At 40.0% G+C, this 26,644-nt stretch overlaps 2 protein-coding genes across 3 annotated transcripts in view; both read left to right on the top strand.

The window, feature by feature from the left end:
- polr3b (polymerase (RNA) III (DNA directed) polypeptide B) overlaps positions 1-7,057 on the top strand; it is a 30,964-nt gene extending 23,907 nt beyond the window's left edge. Inside the window, exons 24-28 of the mRNA XM_036585297.1 lie at positions 1,997-2,100; positions 5,074-5,240; positions 5,986-6,099; positions 6,223-6,396; positions 6,579-7,057. Of these exons, the coding sequence (XP_036441190.1) occupies positions 1,997-2,100; positions 5,074-5,240; positions 5,986-6,099; positions 6,223-6,396; positions 6,579-6,708 (689 nt within the window). The 3' untranslated portion in view covers positions 6,709-7,057. The remainder of the gene's footprint in view (positions 1-1,996; positions 2,101-5,073; positions 5,241-5,985; positions 6,100-6,222; positions 6,397-6,578) is intronic.
- A 2,041-nt stretch (positions 7,058-9,098) lies between these two features.
- On the top strand, positions 9,099-24,247 carry rfx4 (regulatory factor X, 4). Of its 2 annotated transcripts, none has more exons than XM_036585614.1 (18): positions 9,099-9,367; positions 11,659-11,745; positions 11,960-12,029; positions 13,343-13,466; positions 14,452-14,513; positions 14,845-15,058; positions 15,504-15,581; positions 15,727-15,890; positions 16,846-16,946; positions 17,022-17,080; positions 17,202-17,346; positions 18,299-18,393; positions 18,683-18,800; positions 19,735-19,854; positions 19,984-20,145; positions 20,723-20,888; positions 20,973-21,114; positions 22,933-24,247. In XM_036585614.1, the coding sequence occupies exons 1-18, from the start codon at positions 9,325-9,327 to the stop codon at positions 23,203-23,205; spliced, it is 2,223 nt and encodes a 740-aa protein (XP_036441507.1). In that variant the 5' UTR covers positions 9,099-9,324; the 3' UTR covers positions 23,206-24,247. The 2 variants fall into 2 exon arrangements, with proteins under 2 accessions (XP_036441507.1, XP_036441508.1); XM_036585615.1 differs by having other exon boundaries at positions 20,762-20,888.
- Positions 24,248-26,644: the final 2,397 nt, after the last annotated feature.

Genomic DNA, 26,644 nt, shown 5'->3' on the forward strand with positions numbered 1-26,644 from the left:
TCCAAAACTTTGTACAACACAAAACTGGACATGGACATCTGAGATGTGGAGTAAAGTTTTGTGGTTTTGTGAGTAATTTTGAGAATGCACGTTCAGGATGTATAGCAACATCTCGAGTTGGTGGTTTGTTTTTGATTGAACTCAACTTGAACCGATAAGTACAAACAGAATCTAATATATCATGCAGTACCCTCTGGAAAACGTCTGACAGAGAAATTAATTATACAGCAAGATAATGATCCCAAGCACACTGCTGAGGAGTTCAAAATGTACATGTCAAACAAAGAAGCTGCTGGAGTTCTCAGAACAAAGGACTGACCATCCCAGAGCCCACACCTCAACATCACTGAATGCTGTTTGGTATTACTAGAAATGTAAGAAGGAGAAAATGCAACCAGCTTCTAAGATTGAACTTTCAAAGTGTTTACAAGTAGCATGAAATTTTATCTGTGCGTATATTCAGTGTTTAAATTGACTGTTATTTTCTGTTGATGATTTCTGCTTCTTGTTTTTTTTCCTGTTGCTGAAAAATGATTTACTCAATAGTTAATGGCTTTTTTTTTGCCTGCACATCACATAAAAGTCTCTGACGTTTGCACCGTTCTGTACATTAAGATTTCCCTAGTCGTTCCCTAGACTCTCTTTACATATGATTGTACTCCATTCCTCTCACGATTTGATCCTGTCTTTGTGCACTATGGTAAAGGGAAGCTACAGACGCATAATCCCTCTCTCACTGTCCGGCTAAGCACCTCTCCTCACTTCCTGCTCCTGCCTCTCCTGCCTTTTATGACTTGCAAATGGCCCAATAATGTGTTTGCTCTGGCAGAAGGAAGAGTGCGAAGCTCCTCGGCAAACATTTGCCCTCTCACTCAGAGCTGCACACCACTTCTCTGGCCCACCGTGCGAATGGCTACTGCTGCTGCTATACCACTTTTAAAAAAACTGGACCTGACCAGCATTTGCAGATACTTGCTGTGCTTCACTGTGTACCATTTGTTAATGGCACTCAGTTAGCATGCAAGTGATTTTCATAGTGGAACAGACATTCTGTAGGGGATTTTAAAAATGATCCCAACGTCTCTGACACAGGCAGACTGTAGTTGCTGTGACTTTGTTAGATTGTTGTTCTTTTATTGGCCTCTGTAAGGGGCTACATTTGAGATGAAATGAGTTTCTGGGCTTCTGTATGATCAACCTTCATGTTTGGTATTGGATGTGCATTTGGTTTAATTTTGACATTCTAGTATCTGTAGAGTTGATGGACTGATATATGTGGGGAAGACCTTATTAGGCCATATTTAGTTCTTATGATGCACAAAGAAGTTAAACTGATGTGTAACTTGAGCTATTGAAGTTATTAAAGTATAAAATGAGCATTTCAGTGAATTGTTGGTCTGATATATTTTCTTCCTGATGCCCTGAAGCACAATGTAATGAAGATTTCAGTTATTTAAGTACTCAAGCCTGGAAGATGGGAGAAGCTACATAGAGCCACTGAAACAGATTCATGCTGAGCAGTCATTACATTAATTTATTTCCTTTAACACACTAAAGTTTTGCTGCAGCTCACTGACCAGTTTTGGTATTGCAACAACAGAGGCCCATGAACATCATCTGCGTTTTAAAGTCATTGTGAATTGAAAATCATAACCCATTTTCCTTCTATATGGCAATGGAATGTATTAGTCTTAGACTTTGTATTAGGGAGGATCTGTGCTAGCAAAGGGTTTAATGATACGTGGAAGTGGTGGAAGGCAGAGGCATATTTGTTAATATTTTTCCTTGCCCGGTGGTTTATGGTGACATAAACACAAATCAAAAGATGCTTAGGGGCAGGTAAACATCATAACGTTTTGATCTAACAAGGACAAAATGGTCAGTTTTTGATATAAAACTGACTTTAACAATTTAATAGATTAAAGTGACAGAACATGCAATGAAATTCCTGTAAGGTAGCAAGCACTGTTTTAATGACTGGTTTCTCCTGCAACAGGTGTGTGTGGGCTGATTGTCCCTCAGGAGGACATGCCCTTCTGTGATTCAGGGATCTGTCCTGACATAATCATGAACCCTCATGGATACCCCTCCAGAATGACTGTAAGTCCTTCCTTGTGGAACTGCATCATCTCTTTCATCCTTTTTTTTCACATACTGAAGTTAGTGTTGTTCACGTTTTAGACAAGAAGTGCTAGTGGAGTTTATTCTGAAGTGCAGTGATTATTGATGTTCTGCAGAATGCATTACTGTATTATACAGTATTGTCTGTTAATATTGCAATTTCCACTGTGCATAATCAATTACGCTCATTTAACGGTTACTATTGAGAAAAAGTTAACATCTTCTACTGAGAATAACCTGTAATAGTAAAAAAAAAGCAGAGAATTTACAAAATGTCATCATCTTTGAACTTTTTTTTTTGCCCAGTATGTTAAATTCAGCAAATAAACCGTAATCATGCCGAAGTGTGTTCTTAATACAGGTGGTGTGTGTTCATATGTGTTCACTCTTAAATCAACCAAAACATGTTGACCAGTGGAGTTTTTGGATGCCACTTTTATATTACACCCACTGAATTCATAGATGGTACTTTTGATATAGATGCAGAGGTTTTTGGTTAGAAATTCTACTACCTTTTGTATAGCTAAATTATTTGGATTTAGTAAAATCAATCTATCAATCTAATCATAATCTCCATATGAGTCAATGACGTGACGCCTAAATTTTCTGTCCAACATTTTTTTCAGTTTAAAAAAGGTTTAACTGCATAAAAAAGGTACTGTATATATGTAGGACTTCTCCCACATATCTGCTCACTTTAACTTTTCAAAAAATATTAGTTAATTGTAATTTTCCTGTTACTTAAAGGGTCAAAATATCATGTGGTGCGACCATGACCATGACTGCTGTTTTGAAACTTCTTTGAAATTACTCTAAATCTGTTCATTTTTATTTTTTATCCCATTTGGCATGATTTCCAAAGTGTTTTGTCGTCCTGTTCAAAACTGCAAAGCATTTCTAAGTTTATTTCCATCATAATATACAAACAAACTTTGTCCGATGATGTCCATTTTATGAAATATCTTGTGGTGAAACCATCAAGAAACAACCACTTTGGGACGTTTATGTTAAAACCATCTCAAAACCAGGAGATTGCATCATATAGCAGTTTGCCAAGGACCCATGGAAGCAGCAAGCAGATTTGTAAGTCTCTCTGAAATTTGGGAAAAAATAATCTTTTTAACGGCTAGCATGTTGTTGCCACTTTTGTACATCATGTGGTATGACCTCAAAAAAATAATGGATATTAAATTATTTCTACAAATATATATTTTCATTATACATTTCATAGTTACCTTTTGTGGAAAGCTAGCTTATTTTCTTTTGGTGGCCAATTCTGTGCTGGTAAACTTTGTACAATATAATGAGAAAAGTGCAGACAATAAAGCATGTGTAATTTCACTTAACTTTTATTTATATATCTATAACAGTTTTAATTTATTTTACCAGGTACCATTGTAAATATCTCTTACCATAGGCAGTGTGTTAATTCTGACTCTGTAGCAAGAGTAGAGTACCTTGCTAGGAGAAAAGAAATGAATATTTTTCTTTAATTTTTAAAAATAAAAATTGCTCATGTGTATTTTTTCATTACCTGGAGGAAATGCATTTTTTGTTAACATTGCGTCTATCATTAGTCCAAAATGAAAATAAACTAAAACGCAGATTTATGGCATGATGCTGTATTACATTACTGTTTTAGCTACACTGTAAGAAGTTTCTTCAGTTCTACCTAAAAAAAAATACTTTGTGGTAACACTTGAATTAGCTGTACTCAACTTTACAATTTACTTTGATTTAAAAAAAAAAAACATTAATTTTTTGTATGGAATTTACCGTTTATTGATCTTTTAAAATAGATTTTTAAAGATATTCATGTCATTTGGAGCGACTCCTCATCATGTGGTACGACACATAATAGCAATAACTGTATTAAATTTAAAATAAAATATCTAATTTGTGTGGCTGCAATGTTAATCGCTGATGCAGTATGTTTGAGTTAATGGCTTTTTAAAAAATATTTACTAAGTTTTATGCGATTTGCAGGAAAAATAAGTCTGTTACTTCATTTAAGAAGGCGACTGAGACATTACAGAACAAAAATATGAGATCATTATTTATAAAACCCAAAAGTAATGCAAACCCTTTGTTTCTAAACGCTTTATATTACTGAGAACTTGTAAAAAAAAAAAAGTTATGTGTGTCACTGAAATGAATTAATTTTGAGAGAAATCATGGTCGCACCACATGACTTTTTTTAAGGCCACAGCCATTTCATCTAGATGAAAAAATGCTAAAATAACTTAATCTAAAATTTAAATATGAATTTATGGGTTCACAACATTCTCAGTTTTTGAACAATTGCAATTGATATACTTATTTTCTGTATTTTAAAATCGACCTATTGAAAATCCTTATACATAAATGACCCATATATTAGCTCTTTAAAGAGGTAAGAATTTCTCTAAGCTTTTGCAGTGTCTACAAAAAAAATTATCAAGTTAATGTAAAGAGAATCACTTTTAAAATTGCATGAAATGTAAAATGCACTGGATTTAATGCACTTTAAAGCCAGAACATTTTGTCAGTTTCCACAATCTGAAGTGTATGTTTGGGTGCACACAGCAGGCTCTCAGATAGGAAATCGTGTAAACAGAAGAAAAGCATTCACCCTTTCAGCATCTGCAGGTCAAAGGTCTTCCGGTTCTTTCTGCAAGGCGCCTCCGCCAGGCCACTGTGGTGCAGTGGACCATGACCCTGCTGTATGATGTCACATTCTCCTTTTCTCCACCTGCAGCATCACTGACATCAAACCTTAATCATATTCAGCCCAGTTTTGTGTAAAATTCTCAGCGTACCTGGAATAGAATAGTTTCATGAATAGGTGGATGTGCACAGTGTTGTACTTTTGTGAACAGGTTGATGCTTTTATTCCTGGTGTACTAAGAAGAAAACGTTTAAGAGTGATTTTGAAAAATAATTGTGTATTTGTATTGCATTTACTGTTGTTAGGTTGGGAAGCTGATTGAGCTTTTGGCAGGGAAGGCGGGGGTGCTGGACGGGCGTTTCCATTACGGTACGGCTTTCGGAGGCAGTAAGGTGAAGGATGTGTGTGAGGATCTTATTCGCTATGGGTACAACTACCAGGGCAAGGACTTTGTCACCTCTGGCATCACTGGGTAATACATTTTACTTTTCAAACTTTTTTGTTTTTTTTTGTTTTTTTTCCAATTCATCTGTCCCAAAGGCATGGACTGTATTTTTCACGTTTTAATAATAAAAGGCACAAATAATTAATTTTACGAATGTACACCATGAATTTTTTTTGTTCCATGGCTGATTCCAGTTCCTTTATAGAAACTGTCTTTGGCTGATTTTTATTACTCTTGTACTGCGTAGACTAAATGAACATGAGACCCATTGGCGCACTCTATTACCGTTTCTACTGACAAAAACTGTAACATTATTTGTTCTTTAACAGGTCAAAGTGACATTTTAAATTCTTAAAACAAAAATTTCTCAGAATAACAGCATTCAAATAAGTCAGTAAAAAGTAAAAGGGAGCTGGCTGTTTACCCCAATGAGTCATGTGTAATTATGCAATGACATTTTGGTACAGATGCAGCAGCAGCAGCATTCAAATGCAGCGCAATTGCACTTACCTGCCCCACATTATGCATGTCATAAAATTGCAACACAGATCACCAAAATAATAAATTGACGAATTGCACGTTTGCAGCAAAAAATGCCCTTCTGGAACGAGCATCTCTACTTAGTTTTAATTGAGAGAGAATTTAGAACTGATATCCAGACCAGTCATCCCTAAACGTCAGTGTACTATATTTAACAATTTAATCCCCCTCCCCATTTCTTTTTTTTGGGTCATCCTTTTCATCTGTGACTAGGCCTATGCTTTCTACACAGGGAGCCCCTAGAGGCCTACATCTACTTTGGTCCTGTGTACTACCAGAAACTAAAGCACATGGTGCTGGATAAGATGCATGCCAGAGCACGTGGACCAAGAGCAGTCCTCACCAGGTAAGGGGCAGCTATTGGGCTCAGTAAATTTATTTTGCTGGGCATTTTAATCACTCATGAAGTTGTAGTTGTTGTTGTAGTTGTTAAAACAACTCATGTTTATCTGTATGTGTGGTTACGCAGACAGCCTACAGAAGGTCGCTCCCGAGATGGTGGTCTCCGTCTGGGAGAGATGGAGAGGGACTGTCTGATAGGATATGGGGCCAGCATGCTGCTGCTGGAGCGTCTCATGATCTCCAGCGATGCTTTTGAAGTGGACGTGTGCGGCCAGTGCGGTCTGCTGGGATATTCAGGATGGTCAGTCACAAACTTCATCACTTAAAGATGATAAAGATGTACATATGCTTTATACTTCTGTCATTTTAAAATAATCTGCTGATCCTGGAACAGTCGAAATCAGTACATTTGGTGATGTAATTATCATGATTACTGTTTTTGTGCTAAATCCTTTGTATGTGGTGTGTTTACATGTGCTGCAGGTGCCACTACTGCAAATCCTCATGCCACGTATCATCTCTGCGCATTCCCTACGCCTGCAAACTGCTTTTCCAGGAGCTGCAGTCCATGAACATTGTACCTCGCCTTAAACTGGCTCGATACAACGAGTGAGCCAGTGATGCCTCTAACAGAGCAGGCAGTAAAACAGATAACACATACTACTGTGGAGGTTGCACTTCTGCAACATTGCGTCTCAGCCTGGATATTTGTGACATGACATGACAGTGGTTTGTTTGCACCTGTCAGAGAAGTTCTTTGTAAACCGTTAGTGGTTACATTTTGTGTTAAATTAAGTAGTTTGACATTTCATGAGTCAAAGAAGCTCTGGACTAAAGAACAATTCAGAGGTTGTTACATAACTAGCACTTCACAGTCTTGAGTGTTTAGACGTTTGGTTTGCATGTGGAAAACGTGCCTACTTCAAGAGGATTTTTTTCCTTTATTCAAATAGTGAAATATTAATTACACAAAGTTTATTCTTTTTTGCTTTTCAGAAATTGTTACATTGCTGTATGTATATGTAAGTAATAAATGACTCTTTAAATTACAATAATCTGAGAAGTTTCTTACATCAACTTCTGAGTCGTCACCTTTTTGGTAAACCAGTGATTAAGGGTCAAGGAAACGGGAAGTGTTTGCCCTCACTGCCCCAAAGGCAGAAACAGAGGGAGAAGTATTGTACATTCTTGATTAAGTGTTAATGTGACAACACTGACAGCAGAAAAGAGCTTGTTGTTGTGTTGGCCACCTTCCTTCTCTGATGCTTTTTACACTAATACAACGTCGGCTATTCAATGCATGCCCCCACCCACTAAGCGGCTCGGAAACCCTTTGATTGAGAAAATGCAGCAGAGTGAGCACTGACAGCGACTCGCTGATAAAGGGTGGAGGGTGGTGGTGGTGTTGGGTCGTCTCTTTTTTGGGCAACTGCACCTGTCCTAGCTAATGAGGGCCTAATGAGAGACTGAAAGTGGCAGGACAGAAAAAGGATGTCCGCTGAGGAGGGGAAGAGGACCCCTTCTGTCTTAGGCTCTCTGCCTCTGTCCATGTTTAAAAGTAGAATTAATGAGCCTGTCGTTAGCCTATTATGACTGCTGCTCTTCTGATGAGGTTCCTCAGCATGTTCGGTGTGTTCGCAGACGCTTAGTTCATATGATGCATTCAGCTGGGGTTCAGAATTCAAGGTGTTAATCCTTGATCTGGATTTTGGAAGTGCTTTTCCAAGTGGTAGAACTGGTGGTGTGTGCTGAAGTAGAATGATGATGTTTATCCAAAATCAGTTTTGCTCTGTGAGCTCATATTTGCATTGTGTAGCTGCTTGCTCCAAAGAAAAGTTATAAACTTTTTAGATGTGCATTCAGAACTAAAACATGTTGCCACTTTTCCTCAGACTTTGTGTGACCTCCACTAGCCAGGAGTCCTGCACCTGCCCTGCATATTTTCTTGCTTTAAAGACAGGACAAGTAGCCACACAGTTAAGAGGCAATCACACTGTTCTCCACTTCTGTGCAGTCTGAGTGGAGGAAAGTCTTCCTCTGCTGTCCACCGTGTGGGGAGCAGTTCAGCCATAATCCCCCTTTCTCTTGCTCACTCTCTCCTACTCCCCCCCCCACCCCCCCCCCCCCCGTGGTTCCATTCATATTCTAATCACAGCTTTCCCCTCTGCAGTTCGCAGGCACTCCATCAGAGCCCTCCCTGCCTCAGGCTCTACACTTTTACTTCCCCCTTTTGTGGCCAACGCTCTCCTCCCAGCACACTGAAATAAGGTTGCTTCAAGGAGAGAGAGTGAAGGGGGGGAAAGGAAGGGGAGGGGGTGTCACACCAATGCTGTTTGCGCAAGAGCGGAGTCTACCAAATTCTCAAACTTTCTTTTTTACCGTTTCAAGATTTGGCGCCATTCTATGAAATTTCCTGACAAAACAACAAAAGTGTTTCAATATCAGAGAAACTGGGCAAAGCAAAAGCTTCAACAGGCTTTTGAGCTCAGTTTTGCTCATTCTTTCTTTGAATCATACAGAAATAAAATGTTGTAACTTTGTCATCCAGGTTCCCAGGCTTACTGGGGAAGACGCAGACATCAAAAAAGTTCCGTAGTGGGCCAAAAAGTGGCCCTTGGATCGAGAACTTTAAAATGGAGGCAGTGGGGGCAGTGTGTATGTGTGTGTAGGGAGGGGGTATGAAAACGTATTAAATGCTATAATGGGAGACGGGGAGGCCACAGTGCCGGGATTGCGTAGATCTAAGCCTCTTTTTTTTCTGGGGAGGGAGCTTTTCTTATTCAAAACAGCCCCACAAAAGACTTCCAGTGAGCCTTGCCACATCCCCATCTGACTCGAAGCCATTCATCAGCCTGCCGAGCCTATCAATGACATGTCCCCCATCAGGGCTCCTATAAAATCAGCCCCTTTCCCATGAAACATCAGCAAACATTTTGACGGCTCTGGCTTTTCCCCCCTCTGGATTTCTGGAGTCTCTGACACCCCCTACCCTCCACCCCACCACTCCGACCCTCACCCCCACCACCTCTCCACCACCATCACCACCACCACCACCACCACCACCCTCTCTCTCTCTCCCTCTCTCTCTTTCTCTCTCTCTGCAGCCCGGCACATCGTATGCATCTCTGTGGCGGGCAGTGCTCTTGGAGAGACGGATGGAGCTGAGGAGGGAGAATCCTACACGAAGCAATTTTCTCTGAGGAGCCAGCAGAACGTGGATGGGAAGAGGATGCATTGTGGGCTGCTGGAAGAGCCTGATATGGATTCCACAGGTTGGTTCTCGCTGAAAGGCCCATGGCTTTGGGGTGCTTTTGGAAACGGGGGGCTGCACTGGAATGCAAGCTGCTGGGCCCTGGGAATGCGGGACCTCAACATCACTCAAAAGAAAGTTCCTTTAACTTTTAAGTCTTTTTTCCATCAGGACGGCTTTGTGCCCTCAACTTTCTAGAGCTAAAAGATAAGCTGGTATGCTTGTTTTTTTTCTTACTTCAAAGGATGTGTATTTTTTGATGGACATTATTATACTTAATTTTACATTATAGTGAACAGCTTTTTAGTGCACTTTGTTTTAGGTGGAGTACATGTGGCCTTTGGGCGCGTTTCATCTCAATATGCTTAGGTTTACAGATTGCCATACGTTTTGGCATCATATAGTAAAAGTCGTGGAAAAGTTGTGTTGTTGCTTCAGGCCGAATACGGGCTGCACCTGATATGGACGACATCTCATTGGGACCAATCAGCGGCTTAAAACAGCCTCTGAATAAACCTAAAATCGAGACAAGCTTTCAGAAGCAGGTGTGCTGAAGAACAAACTAGTTTAAAGTATTAAAAGCTAGCCACAGCTGTAATACCGCCTTGAAATCGAAGCTAAATTGAGGCCAATCACCTTAAAAAAAAATCGAATTCAAAATTATAGCTCCATTTTCACCGGGTTTTTAGCGATGATTAACTTTAGGCTTATGTTGAAAAAGTTCGCCACTCGAGACTTTTGCATTCTCATTCGTTATTTAGCATATTAATAAAACACAGCTAATAATTCAATGAAACTAATATTAAACGTCAACGTTCATTATTCATTTTTGTGGGCTTCAGTTCAGCACTATAAATGATCTGTGATCCGTCTCGCCTTTAGACTGGATTTAATCCCATTATTTAGACCTGCTTGAACTGCGCACGTAGCAAATGATTCAATTCCCGCCGCCATCTGCGGTATATATAACAAATATAACAGCATAGCACTATTACTCCGTTAGAGAAATTATTTTTCTACAAAATAAGTCTTGGAAAAATAATTTAATAATTAAATAACGTTTTTAAAAATCTAAGAAATCAATTTTACTTATTTTGTTCAGGCCCGATTCAGACACTCGACTCTAACGGCTGTGTGTCTGCTGAGGAGGGAGAGCAGGCAAAAAAATAGACACATTAACTTACTCAAACAAAACTGCTTTCCTTCCTAAAGCTGAATATCCTTTAATATTTATATCGTCGAGCTTGAACTTTCCCTCAGCTGGCGGAGTCGACGCTTTTCCTTCCCGAACTAAGTTAATAGTTGTGGGGCACCGATGGGCTGAAGGTCACCACAGACTGTTTTAATTATTTTGTTGGCCGTAAATTGGTCGCTGCTCAATACCCTTGACCTCTCCCAGCCTACTTCTCACTCTAAATCCGCTCAGCCATTCTGAATAGATGTTAAATAATGTGTTTTTATCCAGTGAAGGTTCAATGTCTTTTTAGTTTCCACCCCACACACAACTTTAACCCCTTCTGATGGACTGGTTTCCTTGCCAACCCACGGCCTTGGCAACCGCTGCTATGGTGACAGCAGTCACGGCCCGTGCGGGAAAGTGATCTAACCTACATGACGACCGGCTGAGGCGTTTATTAACGCCTTATTACTGCGGCCTGGAGGGTTTTCGTACCGGGAAATATAGAAAATACCGGGGCAGAGACAGGAGTCGTTCAGACGGGTTTGGGCCAATTCGTTACCGGTTTCCTGTCGTTCTGGTGAAATCACCTCAGAACAAAACCGCACTGAAGCCGAACTTTCATGCCTGTATTTCCTATAGAGCCTCGGCCCTGTCGTACAGTCGCAACATGATGACGGCTAACCGTCTAACTAGCTCATCTAAAATGATCATATTTGAGTAAACGCGGTAACTGTGAGAACCGTTAGCCCTGAACGCTCATCAGTCAGTTAAAATCCACATTTTCGAATTAAACATGCTATGATAACACATTAGCCAGCTAGGCTAATGTATAAATGCTGTAAGATAGCTAGCTAAGCTACCCTTTAAGAGCTTCTTCGAAACTGTAACGTTACGTTTAAACAAAATTTCACGTACTGCTGGTAAGAACGCTAACGCTAGTTAGCTAGTTTTAAATCCATTTTTTGTTGTTTTTAGCTGCTACATCCAGCCGCTTTCCACTGTACACCTGTTGCTTTGATTCATAGTGAAAAAAATAGGCTAGTCTACCGTTACCTTTTCATAATGTGAGCCTCCGAACAAAACTGGCTGTGAACAGAGCAGAAAGAACCTTGCCAATTTGCCCTTTTTTCCAGAGAGCTGGATCGAAAGATGTCTCAACGAAAGCGACAGCAAGCGCTACTCCAGCCACACGTCTCTAGGGAGCATGTCCAACGACGAGAGTAAGCCCACATCCTCACTGTGCTTTACCCAGCCAGTCCAAATAAATACATTCAATTTATAGTCTTGTTCTCACAAAGTTTGTTTTAGAGCAAACTTTTTGGTAAAAACAAACGAGATAGTTGATTTAAAAATTAATATAAAAGGAGAGAAAGCCACTAGTGCCATTTAAGATAATAATTTAATATTTTAATCACATTGCTTTCTTTTTATAAGCTTTCAAAGATGAAGAGAAAGAAAACAACAGAGCATCTAAACGTCATTCAACACCTGCAACTTTACAATGGTGAGTCTCCACTTACTCATTCTGATTCAGTGACTCTTCATTTCTGATCCTTAATGTCACAGCTGTGACAGGGATCAGAAATGAACATTTAGAACTTCATGTGTGTCATTTTAATCATAGCTGCAAAGTAGCCTACCCTGTGTTTGATTGGTTGATTAAATCATTCATTTATGAATGTTTATTTATAATTTTAATGTAACGTGTAAACAGAGCTTCATACACAGAAGTAACTAAGTATACAGTTCGATCCAGAGTTTAGTTAGAGATTCTGAAGTTGGGATTCAAAAGATGTGATCGTTACAGTCTTGATCATTTCCCCCACAAATCAGGAGAGTTCTAGCAGGAAATCAGATGATGGCCTTTAAAAGCACATTCTGTGATTTCAAAACAACAACGTGCTGTATTAAGCACGTTAAACATTCTCAGTTTATTCATGACGACCCGTGATGGGTGTAACAAGCTCACAAGCCATATGTCATGTTATTTATAAAAGAATAAAGCTACAAATTACAGACTATAATTTTTTGACTGTTACAAAAGATTTTACTGTTACAGCGTGAGACCAAGAAGTGAATCTGCCTTTTGGGTAGAATTGGCTGAACTACGTTATTCCGTCATATCATTCTGTACATACATATAAATTGATTAGATTGTTGGTATTTAGAAAACAGGAAAGAAGATATCAGATACATTAGAAAAATATATGCAAAAAATCCAGATTCAGCTGTCTACATGAAGCCAAGGAGACATTGGTTTCTGCATCATTTTCAGCCACGATCACTCTATTTTACCGTATTCTTTATAAAATATATATTTCTATATCCTTTGAGTCTGGTCATTTTATGTTATACAGTGTTACTATTGTGTTTGCCCTTGTAATAACACAAGCATGGGTCCTGCAAAATAATGACAATGTTTTTTTTCATTCTGACTTTCTCAAAAGTGAAATGTAGTGACAATCTTTAAGTGCTAGATTTGAATGAAATATATGTATTTTCAGAGCAATGCAAGCAAAATGATAGACATACAGTCTGAAACAGACACAAGTAATGTATAACTTGTCAATTAAAAGTCAAAATATATATAAAAAATAGATAAATTAAATAGCAATTAATACTTGCAAAATACTTGCTAAATTATGAGGAAGGGAGCAAATAGTATGTATGTAGAAACTTCCATTTAAACAGAATTTGCGTCTTTCAGATCTTATTTGCATTAGTTTTGGATTGTTTTGAAAAGTTGGTTTGAAATGTTTTAAATGAGAGTTATCTTAGTGTTGATAAGATTTTTTATTTATTTTTACATTTTGGCAGGCTGGAAGAGAACTATGAGATCGCTGAGGGTGTTTGTGTCCCTCGCAGTGCTCTTTACATGCACTACCTAGACTTCTGTGAGAAGCATGACAGCCAGCCTGTCAATGCCGCCAGCTTCGGGAAGGTGAGCTCTCATATTCTATTCACCTATTCTGAGCTTTGTAGCTGATTTCTTCCATGGAATTATTTTTAACACAAACAAAACTACAAATACTTTTCCTGGATTCTCCTTTTAGAAGTATCTAATGCTGAAATATCATAAATACACACACGTGATGTGCACAAATCGAAGAGAATAATTAGTGAAATTGGTGGACATTTGCTGGACATGGTAGGAAGCCAGTAACAGCCAGTTCACAAACCTCTGGACAGACAATCTAAATCCATAGACATGCTTCCCCTTGTTCCCACAACCCCTCCAACCACCTCCTCACATTGCCACCACCTGACATCCCTGCCCCCTCCCCAGCTCCTGTCCGAGGATATTGAAAAAGAGAGGGGGCCTGGATTAATGTGTAATTAAAGGAAATTTGGAAGGGTGAGATGTTGCGGAATGTTAGATCAGTGGCTGGAGCAGCGTGGGGTGTCCTTTAGGAAGGCTTCATTGATTCGGGACAAAAAAGAGAGAGAGAGCTGGGGCTGCCTCCCTGTCTGCTCATTTATCAAGCCGAGCCTGACAGAAACTTCACAGCTTGGCCTCTTTTTTCATCCCACACAATGGAGAGCTCCACTGTTTGCTAAAGTTTCTGCACCGGGAGCTGGACCAAGGAGCCAATCTCATGGACAAAAACAGAACAGGGAGAGCGAGACAGACGTTCAGAGAGAGACACAAGAAAATGAAAAAGATGGGGGGAAAAAAGCTGTTGGATATGAATTTTGAGAATGTGACAACTGGCAAGAACTTCAATGGTCAAACATAGGGCCATGGGCTTTTACAGATGACAAGACATTGAAGCTTTTCATCCTTTTGTGTAGAATGTGTCCACTAGACTTACTTAAACACACTAACTTGTTTTCATAGACGACCATGATTCAGGCAATTGCCAGATTAGATGAGAAATCAGTGTATGATCTACGATAAATTATTTATTGTCTCTTGTCCTGCACAGATAATAAGACAACAGTTTCCTCAATTAACCACACGAAGACTGGGAACCAGGGGCCAATCAAAGTAAGTGGAAATCTTTCCTGATATTGCAGTGACTTTGGGATGCATGTGATCTCCTTTTGAATATTTTCTCCTGTGCTTTGTGGTCATTTTGATTACTTTTGAGCAGTGAGAGATTGACACTATACTTTCACTGCCAGTTCTCACAATTATTTAATTAACACTGTGTCAACCTCAAGGGATTCCCCAATTTATATCATTTTTAGGTTAACTTGTGTCTGCAAAACTAGTCATTTTGGCTCTTTACAGAACTTTTGTCCCAACATTAGTGTCTCTGAGTTTTACCAATTTCTGTTGAAAAGTCTTCTTAATCTCCCAACTATGTTTCCATTAGGTACCATTACTATGGCATAGCGGTGAAGGAGACCTCTCAGTACTATGATGTGATGTACTCTAAGAAAGGCACAGCCTGGGTGAACGAGACGGGCAAGAAAGTGGTCACCAAACAGACAGTGGCGTATTCACCCCGCTCCAAACTGGGCACTCTGCTGCCAGACTTTCCAAATGTCAAAGACCTAAATCTGCCCGCCAGTCTGCCAGAAGAGAAGGTAAACAGAGCCCTAAAACTTTCAGTGACTGCACTCTCCTTCAGCCAGCCATCCACCCCCTCTTCTCTCAGCCAGCCACCCCTCTAGCTCCCCTTTTCATCTGCCCCCTGCACCTTCCCTAGCCTGGATTTAAACAAGGATCCAGAGGATTTATATTCTGGGTCCTAGCGAACTCTTAATCTTTTGAGTAGATAATAAGATCTCACATGCAACAAAGTACAGACAGTAGCTGTCCCTCTTTAAAAGGCAGCTGTAATTTTAAAGGATTTGTGTGCTGCTGGTCTCTAAAAGCCACTTTTTATACATTACATTTGACTAAATCCCATGTTCTGTGTATTTTGTGTTTCATTTTTGTGTTCCAGGTGGTCCAGGCTCAACTTCTCTAAAACATATTTCATTTACTATGTCAGTAAGTCTTAGTTAAATGGCCTCTTTTCTTTTCTAGGTTTCCACCTTTATAATGATGTACAGAACTCACTGTCAGAGAATACTGGACACTGTCATACGAGCCAACTTCGATGAGGTTTGTTTCTTTCCAATTTTGTTACAATCTTTAGTTTCTTTGAACTGGCTACAGGACTGAATATGTTCGACCTCATAAACCGTTTGAAATATGTACTAATAATCCACCTTCCACTCTGTGTTCATATATGTGTTTGTATGTGTAGGTCCAGAGCTTCTTGTTGCACTTTTGGCAAGGCATGCCCCCGCACATGCTGCCTGTCTTGAGTTCCCCCACTGTAGTAAATATTGTAGGGGTGTGTGACTCCATACTCTACAAAGCCATCTCAGGAGTCCTCATGCCCACTGTCCTGCAGGCCCTGCCCGACAGGTGAGTACCTGTTGTTTGTTTCTGTGTTTTAGTAGATGCCAGAAAGCAAGAATATGAAAGCAACTTTGGAAATCCTATGCTCATGTGTTTTGCATCCTTTCTATGGGAAGTCTATTGGAAGTTGACTTGGAAGCCATGGACTTTTGCCTTTTCAATAAGTAATAGTGATTCTGCTTAGGCATCGGTCTATCATAAAGAACATACAGTGACATGCAAAGATTTGGTGCCCCTGGTCAAGTTACATATTTTGTTGAGGTTCTAATTGAAAATAAGTACACATCCTCTACAGATTATTATTTTTTTTTAGATTATTTTCAATATATTAAATAAATAAATAGATATTGTGCTCTAAAATTTGCAGAAAATGCCATATTTAAGTTTGTTTCCTGTACAGAATGGCGTTCAAACTTTTGCAAATGATAAGCTGCATAAGTTGTATATGATAAGCTGCTGATCTACAGCTAAATCATCTGAGGGGTATTATATTAGCTTACCACACAGCTCATATATTTTATAGGGATGTTTCTTTATTCTGCCCTGTTCTGCGTGCTTGTACCAACCACAGAAACAAGACAGTGAAAGATTAATGCATGTGGCACAACAACAACGAAGGTTTAATTTTTGTTGCAACTTTGATTCCAACATTTAAATGTATTCACAATTTTCATCTTTTTGAAGAGGTGACACTCAACTCTGTACCGCAACATGAGTTAAAAAAGCATACCACTACAGTTAGTCCTGATCACATAATATGAGATTAATTATTTTCCACCATATGAGCAACTGTCCTTTTTCCTTCATTGGTGCAAGCTTGCAAACTAGGGTAAAATAAACAAATATCGCCAGTAGTGTTTTCAATTTGAAAATATTTAAGTACATCATAATGTCCTCTGAAGAAAAAAAATTACAATAAGTAATTTTCACAATTATCTCACTGTGCTTCTGGTCCCTGTAGCCTGACACAGGTCATTAGGAAATTTGCTAAGCAGCTGGATGAGTGGCTGAAGTTGGCTCTGCACGATCTGCCTGAGAATCTGCGAAACATCAAGTTTGAGTGTAAGTCTCGTCCTAGCTGAATTTATGTTGAGTTTGGTTTGCTCAAGACTGATTGTCCAACTTTTATCTTGTCAGTGTCAAGAAGATTTTCCCAGATACTCAAACGGCAGACGTCCTTAAATCATCTTTGTCAGGTGAGACAAAAATTCACTTATACACATTCAAATCTGTTTCCCACATATATAGTTCTATTCACTGTTTTTGTTTCTGACTCAGAATAAGCAGCATATTTTTCCATACTTTGTGTTTCTTAAGGCATCACGGACAGTGATACACAGTGCAGACATCACCTTTCAGATGCTGGAGGACTGGAGGAACGTAGACCTGAATAGCATCACTAAGCAGACACTTTACACAATGGAGGATTCACGAGAGGAGCAACGTAGACTCATCATTCAGCGTAAGAACAAAGCGAAACAACATGCATTTCTTTTTTTTTTATGGTGATGGTGATGACAGCAACAATAAGCTTTAACTGAAGTAGATTTGATGACGTCTACACTTACCATAACGTAAGAAGTGTAGACTTCATCTGAACATTTTGTTATTTTTACTGATACTGTGACTTAGATAACACCTCACCTCTAATGCCTAGTCTTTAAAGGGTAACACTCTGGCTGCACTGACTCTTATATGGTATTGACTGAAGTTCTTGTGAATTGTGCATATGTAGATCTTGCATATCAAAAAATACTTTGTAATAGACTTGACTGGACAAATGTGTTGACATGTAGATGCATTTCAGCATTTTCATTATTGTAGTGAAAGTTATTAGACTAAGATAGTATTTTGATCCTTTGGGAAGACCTGCATATTGATCTTTGACATTAGTCAGATGTCACTCAGTAGCTGATGCCCATCGCTGAATCATTCCCACGGTCAGAAAGACAGGCTTTAATTATAGCCACTAAGAGGTTAACCAAGTTCACCCCCACACTTTGACATCCAGGGAAACATTTTAAACTCATTTCAGTGGCAACTGCTCAAATGACCGATAAGGTCAGAGTTCAGAGATTGGGTCATGCCCTCACATGAACAGTTTCCAGTTCCTATCTCAGAATTTATTTAATTGTTTTGGGGCATAGGATAAATATCTACCTATGACAAAGTTAACATTTCTTAATGCCAGCAGAGCTAAAATTGATTCAGGTAATAATATGAATGTGAACAATATTGATGTCTTTAGTTTTAATTTGGGTTGGGGTTGAGTTGCAAGTTGCTTGTCATTTGTTGCTATACATAGATTATTTACAGTGAATTGCCATCAGGAGAGTACAAGCACTTAGAGACACTTTAGTTTTCTCACTTTGTTTCATTTGGTTTTGTTTTTGTGTCTTGCTTTCCTCACTCAGTATATCAGGAGTTTGACCAGCTGCTAGAGGATCAATCCCCCATTGAAGCGTACATTGAATGGCTGGACTCTATGGTGGACAGATGCGTTGTAAGGGTCAGTTGAACATTTATTCAGTTCGGTGTTTTACACACCTGTTACCTGTTTACCTACAATTGCACTGTAGTTTCAGAAATCAGCAGCTATTATAGTGCACATATAGGCTTGTGAAAATTTGGTCACCATGGGAACATCCACTGCTCAGCAGACAATAGTTCAATGGGAGGGTGTGTCCCTGAGGACAAATCAAATAGTTGACATGTTTTTCGTTCCTGGGGGTTGGATCCAAAGGTTAAGGCCTTCGTGCCCCTCCTTCACACTTTTCTCATGGTAATGATCCCTTTAGGTGGCAGGGAAGAGACCCGGGTGCCTGAAGAAGGTTGCCCAGCAGTTCCTCCTTATGTGGTCATGTTTTGGGACCAGAGTGATTCGGGACATGACACTCCACAGCGCCCCCAGCTTCGGTGAGTCTGCTAAGGCCAAAATGTCCTATAATCATTGTCCAATAAGACAGCAGTCTCCATGTAATGGACATACTAGTGCACTGAATGCATTCTACTATGGTACTATTGAAGGGGTGTTTGAATTTAAGTACATTCTGAAGTGCCTTCCTGTCAAGCGTATGGGACTGGGAAGAATTCATCAAGAGATCAAGTGTCAACATCGTTATAGCTAAACATATACATGGAAATGTTTTTTTAAAAGCTTTTAAATAATTTGAACTATTTGATGGATGGTTTGGAATTGTAGTTGTAGCATTCCCTTTGACCATCTGTTAACTAGCCAAAATCTGTACTGCTGACCAAGACACCCAATCCACATCCTGAGCTTTCCACCAAGATGGCTGCTTTGCAAGGTCTTGGTTAACAGTGGCCTGCTCTCTATGGCAGAGAAGCTGAAAGAGGTGAAGACCCCCTCCTCTTCAGCTCTGTCTGTGAATATCAAAGACACAGCTGGTTGCAGTGTTTTGATAATGCAGCTCTCTGTACAAAAACAGCTAATTAACAAAGGCTAGCCCCCCCACAAGTGTTTCCTCCTGCTTCCCATTTTATGAGTGGGCAGTATTGCAGTCTGTTCTCTCAATAGCCACAGGGTTTATAATGCACAGAATGGCTGGAGTTAGCTGTACAAAGTGAGGATTGTGCCATGCTCTTTCCAGATTCTTACCCCATTCATTCAGAGCAAGGGCTTGGACATATTTGCACCCCTAACCTTAAAGAGTTTGTGGCTTATGTCTAAAGCGGTGCAAACATAAATTTGGCTCAAAATAAGTACTTATTTGCAAATATACAACTCTGTCAGAATCCTATCCAGGTTTAGTCTAATGATAGCGTTATTGAGCTTTTTTAAGTGGCTTCATAACGTGCAACAGATGTGTTCCTTTTCATGTGTTTGCAGGCTCCTTCCACCTGATCCACCTGATGTTTGACGATTATGTGCTGTACCTGCTGGAGTCTCTGCACTGCCAGGAGAGAGCCAATGATCTGATGAGGGCCATGAAAGGGGAAGGCACTACAGGTGAGTCAATGGGAGAGTTATCAGTTATCATGAATTATAGAGTACCAATTTTGTAAAGGACCAAATTAGCGCTGTGAATTAAGGCAAACTACAGTGGGTGCTGACATGTCCAGCATTGCTTTCCTATAGCAGAAAGCATCGAGGATATGGTGCTGACAGATAGCACCCCCACCTCTACATCGCCTGGTCCCTACTCTCCTGCAAAGTCTGTGCACTCGGTGGGAGTACCAGCCATCAGATCTCTCAGTTCAGCCCAGTCCCCTGAGTACACTGGTGTGTCTGTTACCTCAGGTAAGGGGAGATTTAAAAATATACTAATTAATATGGAAACGTAACCCCTTAGTTCCTTAAACCCTAAAGGCCTGTATGTGGGCCTATACTTTAATTCTACATTCTCACAAAATTACAACTTTCATATTAGCTTCACAACAGTTGCAGAGTAAGTAATAGCAGTTGCTGAATAATAAGTCCTAAGATTAATAGCTGCATAATTAGCTTATGGTTCAAGGGGTTAATTTGCAAGGGCCTGTATGTGGGATCACACTTCAATTCCCCAGTTTAATAACTGCAAAACTTACTGCGCATATTAGTAATATAGTAGAAATAGAATAATTTTAAGTAGTAACTGAATTTAAAAAGTTATATTTAAATTAAAAAAGTTACCGAATAAAAAAAGTCTTAAAATTAATAACAGTAAGAATAGCAGCTTCATAACATCCTTCCTATTTAAGGGGATAATTGTCTGTGTGGTGACATTTGAATGTTTCTTCTATCTTAACTACATACAACATTTATTTATCTTAGAGGAAGCTGATATGATGTCCACCACAAAAAAATGCCTGTTCTGTATGTGTCTGTGTTGTGCCAGGAGCTGTTCAGTCATATACATGGTCCCTTACATACACAGTGACTACGTCAGGGGGTAGCCCCACTGAAGGAGGAGCCCAGCTGTCCTGCATGCGTAGCGGCCCTCCAGTACCCCCTAACTCATCTGGTACCCGGATGCCAGTCTACCCGCACAGAGATGAGCCTGGGTAAGCCCCTACTGAAGATCTGGCAGAAGATGCTGACATTTGTTATTTCCTCTTGTCTGAATCTGTGTGCTACCCTTTCCTCAGCTACAACTACAACAGCTACAACTATAGCAGCTACCCAAACCAGCACCATCATGCCATTCAGAGCCAGTACCCGAGTCTGACTCACGAGCCAAGCCTCTCCACCCCACTGCACTACTCCTCTTACCACCGGTCCCCTGCACAGGTCAGCACTCCCCGATATTCCCTTACATTCAAACAGGGATCACAACTTTACTGTTAATAAGCTTAGATATACTAATGTGAGAATTTTCACTAATAATCTGACAGTTTTGTAAAGTCTGTTGATTCCAGGCTTTGTCTGATCCAATATACATCTTTGTGCAGCCTTAATGACTTGCAGTACATCATAATAGATGCAAAAGATTGTTTATTCCCTTTCATTGAAATGGAAGCGTATTCACCTCCTGCCTCTTTAAGAGCATTTTACAAGGGCCTTAACCTAGACAGGAATGCTAATATGAATATGAATGGCGAATGACACATTGCGCGTCATTAGCATGTGAAATGCTGAACTATGTGTAATGCTGAGGGGTCCATAGTTAGGGAGCAGTTCTCTTTCTCTGGCAGCAGTGAGCTTAGCCTGTGGTTGAACTGTCATTTCAGTTAGTGCTCAGTTTCTGTATGCTCTTTCTTTCCAGGAATGTTTCTGAGCAAACAATTAAAAGTAAAGGTTAATTGAGTGGTACTACCAGTCATTCTGCACATTCTCTACCTCACTTAATTAGATCACCTACATCAAGGTAGTGCATGAATGATCAGCTTTCTGATTATGACGTTGTGATCTTTACGTTACAAAGGGTTGAACATATGGTGAGAGAGTATGTAGTAAGATGTTTCTCAGTATAACTAGGCTAGGAAGTGGCTTGGAATCTGGACCAAACAGATCAATGGTGTAGAGAGGATTCTTTGAAGTAAGCCTAACAGATGGAATGGAAGTAGTTGAATTGAATTGTTGAAGCAAAGGAAAGAGGCTGCTAGATTAGTGGCATCATATATTGTAAGCCAAAGCAGGCGTGGTGGTAATTTCCTGTCAAGAGCTCTCTGGCCTAGCCTGCTTTTGTAATGGGAGATCAGCTGGGTCTCAGTGTTGTTGAAGCGGCCGATACCGAATCCCACTCAACGCAGCGGATGCAGGCTCTGAAAGATGGCCTGGCCAGAGCCCAGACAGCCCCCCCCCACCCCGACTCAGCACCCTTCTGTCCTACACTCAATGGCTGCTTCAGACAGCTCAGCCGCAGACCGGGAACCCAGGCGCATAACGTGCTTATTAAAATATTGTTATTCAATGGCTGCTTTTCTCTGCCTGGACAAGAGGTCACTAAGCCACACGTCTTGGTCTCTGACCCCGGCTGACTTTCTTTTTCCATGCTGCGGTCCTTCATAATGGTATTGACTGTGTATCGCTTCTATTTAGAGGGGACAGATAGATTTTTACTTCCACTTGTCCTGCCTGGGCTTAAAATGGACACAATGTCTGTGCTTTGTGTGAGAGGATCACTCAGAAGGAAATGACTGAGAAGATACAAATGAATTACTATTGCTGGTTTCCTCTTCGAGGACAGTAAGCGTTTTTAGGATCCACGGATGTCAAATGTTGACATGTTTGACTTTTGTTGATGATCAGTAGAGTTAGCCATGGCAACAAAAAGGAGATCTGTGTCCAAGTGCTGTTTAGTATTTTTATATATATTTTTAGAACTGAACTGGATAAACTTCACATTACCATAATTCAGGAAGTAATCATAGAAATGTATCATAGTAATTAGAGTTTTACCAACAGTGGTGCAAATAGTTAAAATCAAGTGCTTTATATTTCCCTGTTCTTCAGACAAACTGACACAGGCTACTACTATTTCACAAACATGACAGATTAAATTACCTTATGACCCACATAACATTTTATTGCTTTCAACTTTTAGTTTATACTGCTGCAGTATGTTTTAATGCTTATATTGCCTGACTATGATTTTTCCTTTTGCAGTACCCACTCAACAGCCAGATGTCTCGCATGGAACCATGTCTTATGGGTGGGACTCCTCGGCTGCACTCAACCCCAATGACCCCCCGCTGGCCAGAAGTCCCCTCCGCTAACAGCTGCTACTATAGCACACCCATGCACTCATCCCGCTACGCTTCCACAGGGGACATGTACTCCCCTTTGGCACCACGCAGAAACTCAGAATACGAGCATGCACAACACTTTCCCGGCATGGCCTACATTAATGGAGAGGCCACCACAGGGTGGGCCAAATAGCTGCGTCTTTGTCCAACAAGAAAAACCCCGTAAACTTGGGGAATGCATCGGCAGATCTGTGCAGAAAAGAAGACCTCCAGCAAGGCCAGGAACACTCAGTACCGTACACTCACAAATGATGGGTCAGTGAAAGACAGAGAGTAGTTTCAGAAAGCAGTGTGAGTTGAGTGAGAAAGTGTCTACCATGAGAGCTGCAAATTAAACTCTTCTTCTCCAAGCAGAATGTGAGATGACGAGAGCAGCTGTAACCTAGTTGTGCCTTTTACTTTCCTCCCAATTTCCCTGTTTCATTTTGAATTTATGTATATCACATGTCTTTGTTGACCTTGGGCTTGCTGCTTGACGTCAAAGCAATCTTTATACTGACATCAGATTATTTTTTCTCACTGTTTATCAGCATTTGCTCTCGTGATTGCCGTTGTTATGGCATGTGTGGTGCCCTTTACAGCTGTTCTGTAAAAGAACCAGGAAGAACTGAGCTCTCCCCCCTAGAAGGCATCTTGGCCCATTGCCAGGATGTGAGCGTCAAAGGAAGGGAGTTGACTGCTGAACTAAATTACATCCATTTGTTGGGTCATCGGTGACTGTACATGAAACTGAGATCTGGCAAGTTAACAAATTGTTTCTTGAAGTGTGTTGACTGAAGTGCGTCAGCAAGTTTGCTTTGTGCTTTGTGTTATAGGCTCGGTTACCGTAAGTGTGGGAGAGCTTAACTCTAAACATTTTCCTGTAGCTTTGTAACATGGTGCCCCTTTGCTTTGTTTATATTTGTTTGTACTGTAAATTGCATTTTTATAAATATATATAGAGAGGAGATGTGTTAACCTAGGGTTGTGTGATTTTAAATGCACTCGAAGGTACTGTGGACCTATTACCCTATGGGTAGGAATAAAAAAGAAAGAAATATCAAAATGTAACATTTATCTGTAGTCACTTTCTCTTGCAAGTAAAAGCACTCAGTAACTTCTGTGGTGACAGCTGTTACCGTGTAAAATATATATGTGGAATTATTTGTTGCCACATAAAGAATTTTTAAAATCCAGAATTGAATCTGATTATTTGCCCATGAAATGATGGTTTTTAACTGTGCTTTTTTATGTTTTTTCAGATGTGATTTAGCTGTGATTTAAAAGAGAATTCTGCCAGTGTTTCAATTGTCTGCATAATTCAAGGCTTAAGGTGTAAGCAAAGTCATTCAGAGTAGTTTGATGTGAAATCTTATCAAGTCAGAATTCTTCACAGTGGTGGTGATAGGAACCAGATGTCCACAATATTCTTAATGCCTCTAAAAGCTTCATCAGAGAAAGCTATTACACAAAATGGTTATGAGCATGCTTCCGGAGACACTCTTTTGCAATAGTTTTAACAGAATGGTTTGATGTAAAACATATTTAAAAATTACATTAATGGAGAAGAGTGTTGTAATGCAAAACAAGATTGGTTATGCAGATAGAACCACTATTTTAGCATTATGAACTCTACATGTAAAAACTCAGATGATGTGAAGGTTCATTAGGGGTTCTAGATAAAAAAAATGACTACATTTGCATTGTAGACATTGTGTGTGGGGTTCCTATGAATACCAGTGTAAAGAAATAAGAGAGGGTTAGAGAGGGTAAGTCTCTCTACAATGCACCATTTCACATCAAACCATTCTGCATGACTGTATACATTCTCAACGTTACGCAGTCAGAGAAATTTAAATTTCCCTGATACTCCCCAAGATTTCTGCAAGACTGGCTGATTGAACCAGTTTAACCTGTATACAGAGCTACTAACTGGAAACGTGTAACCTTTTCAATCTTTTAAGAAGTGGTAAAAAGCACCTCCTGGCCTGTCCAAGGTTGTGTTGTCTGCTCTACCTGTATGAGTTTAAAGTGAATACTGACATTAAGCCGGCCACGTGTTAACCTGCATACTGTACAAAAAGACGCTGCAAATATGACTGGATGAGAATCTGGTATGGAGACTGACATGAATTTAGCCAACCATGGTACTGCATATTTGTCATGGCGCGTCATTTTTCGGGACCAGTCGCTACTACCTCTTTTGCATGTTTGGTGTTGAGGAAAAAAAACAAATCTTTTCAAATCCTCTGGACCAAAAGGGACACACTGTGGAAAGAATTAGTCTTCTATAGCCATCACCCCCTGCTGATGAGAGGTTAATGCACCTCCCGTAACCTTTAACCTTTGGACTTTTCATGCTTTCACAGCAAGCCCTTCTTCTGTAGCACAAGAAAACATGCCTCTGACTAGCAACACAAGATCTGGTCAGGAGACGCACTGATTCATAGTAGTGGTTAGCAGTGCTAACAGGAATGTATTGAAGCAGGGATAGGGGACAATTTGGTGATTTCCCAGCTCTGGCCCAAGACCTAAACCTAGTATTAACTAATGAATTGAATCAAGTGTTTTTGATCAGGAAACTCACCAAACTATGTTTCGGGGTGTACCAGCCAAAGCATGTAATAAACATAAAACGCCCCAAACAGTGTAGCAGGCAAAACATTTTTGGTGTCTGAAGTTTGCTGCTTTTGTTTTGCACTGGAACTTCAAAGCTAACATAATAAAAGCCTGTGTCACCAAAATGATTTCAAGTGGCACAGACTCCCATTACTTTAGCTACGTTAGCAGTAGCTAAAAACTGCAGTGCAAAACTGACAAAGCCAACTTCAGACACCAAATATATCTTGGCTGGTCAAATAGGCTTTGGATGAGAGGAAACTGGAGTAAATTAGATTTGATTTGGTGAACTATGTCTTTAATGACTGGGTCATTTTCCTTGCCTGGCTATGATCATGAATTGAATCTCAAGTAGTTCCCTGCTCCATGTATAGTGATGTATATGAAATGGTGGCTTCAACATCCAAATATTGCATTAAATGTCCAAAAGATCAGTTTGGGTTTCAGCCATAGCCTGTGTCCCCATTTAGTGCACTATTTGATTCCAAAAGTCATACTTTTGTGATTTACACTGATCAGCAATAACATTATAAAACCACCTCCTTGTTTCTACACTTATTGTCCATTTTATTTGCTCCACTTACAATATTCGAGCTCTGTGTAGCTTTACAATTACAGACTGTAGCCCATTTGTTTCTCTGTGTACTTTGTTAGACCTCTTTCACCCTGTTCATCGATGGGCCCCCACAGGACCACCATAGAACAGGTATTATTTTGGTGGTGGATCATTCTCAGCACTGCAGTGACACTGATATAGTGGTGCTGTGTTACTGTGTACTGCATGTCATGCTGGTCTAAGCTGGTCTATGCTGCTCTCGTTCTGGTTTAGCTGGTCACCCCAGCATGGTCATGCTTATTGACCAGCATACCAACATCAAAACACAGCATAATTGGTGGTAATCAGCATATAAACTTACATTGCTGCTGACAAGCATACCAGCATCCAAAATACAACATATGCTGGTTTTGCTGGT

This window comes from Colossoma macropomum, unplaced genomic scaffold (assembly GCF_904425465.1).
Source record: "Colossoma macropomum unplaced genomic scaffold, Colossoma_macropomum, whole genome shotgun sequence".
NCBI lineage: Eukaryota > Metazoa > Chordata > Actinopteri > Characiformes > Serrasalmidae > Colossoma > Colossoma macropomum.

Bases quoted from the DNA above. Each gene is read 5' to 3' on its own strand.
- rfx4 (XM_036585614.1), top strand. From the start codon at position 9,325: ATGCATTGTGGGCTGCTGGAAGAGCCTGATATGGATTCCACAG. The intron at 17,347-18,298 runs GTAAGAACAAAG...TTCCTCACTCAG, and splicing joins ACGTAGACTCATCATTCAGC to TATATCAGGAGTTTGACCAG. The intron at 18,394-18,682 runs GTCAGTTGAACA...TGATCCCTTTAG, and splicing joins TGGACAGATGCGTTGTAAGG to GTGGCAGGGAAGAGACCCGG.